At 42.9% G+C, this 3,787-nt stretch overlaps 1 protein-coding gene across 1 annotated transcript; it reads right to left on the bottom strand.

Moving 5' to 3' along the window:
- Positions 1-1,448: 1,448 nt before the first annotated feature.
- On the bottom strand, positions 1,449-3,075 carry rho (rhodopsin). Its single transcript, NM_001124319.1, is given in 1 exon segment — positions 1,449-3,075. A coding segment is annotated over 1 exon segment (1,065 nt). The 5' UTR covers positions 2,994-3,075; the 3' UTR covers positions 1,449-1,928.
- Positions 3,076-3,787: the final 712 nt, after the last annotated feature.

The raw sequence follows: 3,787 nt of genomic DNA, 5'->3' as shown, positions 1-3,787 counted from the left end.
GCCAAGATGAAAGCCACTCTTCTGAGGCAGAAAAACTCGCTTCAGAGGCAGTAAAAAATACCAAAAAATACAAACTATTGAGTCAGCAGAATATTGATGAGATTCATTCATTAGTGTGGATATGTCAAGTTCCTGTCTGAGCAAGCAGTTAGAGAATTTCTGAACTGATGAAGGCAAAATTGGAAATTGGAAATCATGAGGTGTAATGCTCCCACTCCTCCCTGCCTGTCTTCAGCCCAGCCCCTAATCTGGTCTGCGGCCAGTGATTGATGTGTTGTTGTTTCCCTCAGCCTGTCTCTGCTGGAGTTGGATTGGAGCAGATCGCTTGGCGAGTGAGCGTATCTGTATTCAGCCAGAGATCCGATGGTATGAGGGTTGCTATAGCTACACAACAAAGGTCATTATGAGAGAGTTTTCCAAGTGTTTGTTATGCTCCAGCCTGACAGATATTTCTGCACTACCGAGCACTGAGGAGGAGAAATCTCATGTCACTCCCTGAGCTTCTATCATTTATCACATAGACATGTAGGTACAGCTTATACCACCGTCTTTACATGGAGGGAAAAAGGCATGGATATGATGAAAATGATTCAGTATCTGTAAGCCGCAGTAAATCTAGAGCATACTATACCTGATGCTATACTTTACCAGTCATGGGCAATAATAGGCAACCTGTCATTTTTTCACATTCAATTGTGATCCAAAGTGAGAGAGAGAGAGAGAGAGAGCCCATGAGTTTTATTTAACATCAGGAACACAAAGATATCTTGATAAGATTGACTGCACTTGATCCAATTATGTCTTTCACCTCATCAACCTTGTGGGTGATTACTGTAAATCAGAAGCTATAGTCATGTCTGCATCTTCATGTATGTATTGAGTCATACATAGCTATGCTTATTCATGTCATAATCCCTTAGAATTAGCATTACATACTCAGTACAAGGTGACCTGTGATTGACCTTAGATCACTATTCCGTCTTAACACCTTTATCAAAGCTATGAGAACACTTGACTGTACCAGACCTCAGTTTAAATACGTTTTAAAGAATGTGTATTTGAGTATTTTCAAAACACAGCCAAAAGCAAGTAGTTTTATTTTATCATTATAAACCAAAGTCAATGAAATTGCATTTGAAACTATTTTCAATGCTTATTTCAAATACTATTTTCTAATACCTGAGCTAAATGCATGGGAGTGTATTTGAGTACTTTAAAATACTTTCCAATGTTATCTGAATACTTGCTTTGAAATGCATTCAAAAGTAATTGAAATACCTGAAATCGTTTTTGAACCCAGGTCCTGACTGTACACAACATGTCTATATGTTCAATTATTTGCTATTGCATTTAAGAGCAGGCGATTCACATTGACTCAGTTAATTAAACATACTACTTTAGTTCCAACCGTTTCACCCTGATAGTAAGTAAAACATGAACAGTAATTGTCTTTTGCAAAGTGCGATTTATTACGTTGCCTTGATTACGTGTCTCTACATTCACAAATAAGCCAGTAACATATAGAATCCAACTGTAAAATATTTAAGATATTTTCCTTTCCTGTCTCGAGAAAGACAAAACATCTTGCACATCGACAGGGGTGGAATTGGGAGGGAATGAGTGGGAACAGAGTTCCCAAAGCGAAATAATTTGGACATGTAAAAATACAGAATCTGAACTATTTACATTGGTTAATTCCCAGAGTGATTATTTTCCAATTCCATCCCTGCACATTGTTACGTTAGACTCTCTTTACATATACATAAACAACTTTGTTGTGGGCTGCCCATCTGCAACTGTCTTTAGGTTGAACCAACTGGTTTGCAAAAATACAAGAGTTATTTCTGTAGACGTGAGCCTTTGTCGTTTCCGGGAGCAGAAGTCTTCTTTGTGGACGCTGGATCGCAGGGCCCACATTGGGGGCTCGTTTATGCAGGAGCCACGGAGCTGGAGGACACGGAGGAGGCCTCGGTCTTGGAGGCAGTGGTGGAGGCTCCCTCCTCCTCCTCGAAGGGGTTCTTCCCACAGCACAGGGTGGTGATCATGCAGTTGCGGAACTGCTTGTTCATCAACACGTAGATGAGAGGGTTGTACAGGGACGAACTCTTGGCAAAGAATGCCGGAATTGTCATGAAGACAGGGCCGAACTCTGATCCCTGGTTGCAGAAGATATACCAGGCCACGCTGGCGTAGGGCACCCAGCACACTAGGAAGGAGACGACCATCATGATGACCATTCGGGTCACTTCCCTCTCAGCCCTCTGGGTGGTCTCAGACTCCTGCTGGGCGGCGGCAGCTGCCTTGACAGCGCAGAGCAGGTTGCCGTAGCAGAAGGAGATGATGAACAGGGGAATCATAAAGTGGACAACGAACATGTAGATGACAAAGGACTCATTGTTGATGTCAGGGGCGCGTGTGTAGTAGTCAATTCCACATGAGCACTGCATGCCTTCGGGGATATAGCGGGACCAGCCAAGCAGAGGGGGCACGGAGCAAGCAGCAGCCATGACCCAGGTAAAGGCCACGCCCATGATGGCATGGGTCTCACTGAAGCGGAAGTTGCTAATAGGTTTGCAGACGACCAACCACCTCTCAATAGCCAGGACAACCAGGGACCACAGGGCAATCTCACCACCATGGGTAGCAAAGAATCCCTCGATGTTGCAGCCCGTTCTTCCAAAGACGAAATAGCCATGCATGGAGGTGTACATCGTAGTGGTGAAGCCTCCGATTACCATGAAGAGATCGGCCACAGCCAGGTTCAGCAGGATGTAGTTCAGGGCGGTCCTCAGCTTTTTGTGCTCAATGGTGACGTAGAGTGTGAGGAAGTTGATGGGGAATCCGGTGAGGATGAGGAAGAACATGTAGGCAGCCATGAGTGAGTACGCCGCTGGGCTGACAAGGTAGTACTGGGGGTATTCATAGGGGTTCCTAACAATGCCAGTAGCATTGGACATAGGGACGTAGAAATCTGGTCCCTCTGTGCCGTTCATGGTTGCGGTCTTGCGGTGGCGATCAGCCCTTCTTCAGATGGTGTTACGGCTGTACAGAAAGAGAGATGGAAAGGGTCCTTTCTACAAATGCACCCAGGAGGTCAGACTCCTGATTTTATAGGCACATCTTAAGGTGTTAGATGATCACTTTCCCAATCAGTCAGCACAATGTGATTTAGGCCACTGTTAATATATAATCCAGCCACCACTGCAAACATAACTGGCCACTCATCAAGTTATTAAGGTTACACCTGCTCATACCTATCAGGAGATGATGGCTTAATCTGAAACGCTGCATTGGCTGTTACACACCTAGGCCTCATCCATATACTCAGAACTGAGTTAGTCATTTGCATACAACTTTTAAACACTGTTAAATTTACAGTTTCTCTTTTGAAGATATATTTCAATATATTCTAGAGACATGTTTGAAGCTTCATACTCCAAGCACAAAAGAGTGAAGAGACGGAGTGCTGTGGGAGAACAGATGGTTTATTATAAGTGGCGATAAGAAACACGTTAAGCTGTGGTAATACATAGGCACAAAGTAGAATAGCTGCACCACCAGGAAATACTATATGGTGATTGAAGGATGTTTTTATAGATAATGGTCTGAGACGTGTAAACGTCCTCATCCTGAACATATTACATAATTGTATTAATATTAGGTATAGCAATATTTATAGATTTTTTATCAATATAATGCAAAATATTATTTTCATAGAACATTAAGTGTAGCAACATAAAGTTACATGTAATTCACAGGTCATTCATTGAGTACTTGTGCTTATGTT

Source organism: Oncorhynchus mykiss, chromosome 16, assembly GCF_057628025.1.
Source record: "Oncorhynchus mykiss isolate SJ-2025 chromosome 16, ASM5762802v1, whole genome shotgun sequence".
Taxonomy (NCBI): Eukaryota; Metazoa; Chordata; class Actinopteri; order Salmoniformes; family Salmonidae; genus Oncorhynchus; species Oncorhynchus mykiss.
This window is presented reverse-complemented; position numbering and strand designations above follow the sequence as displayed.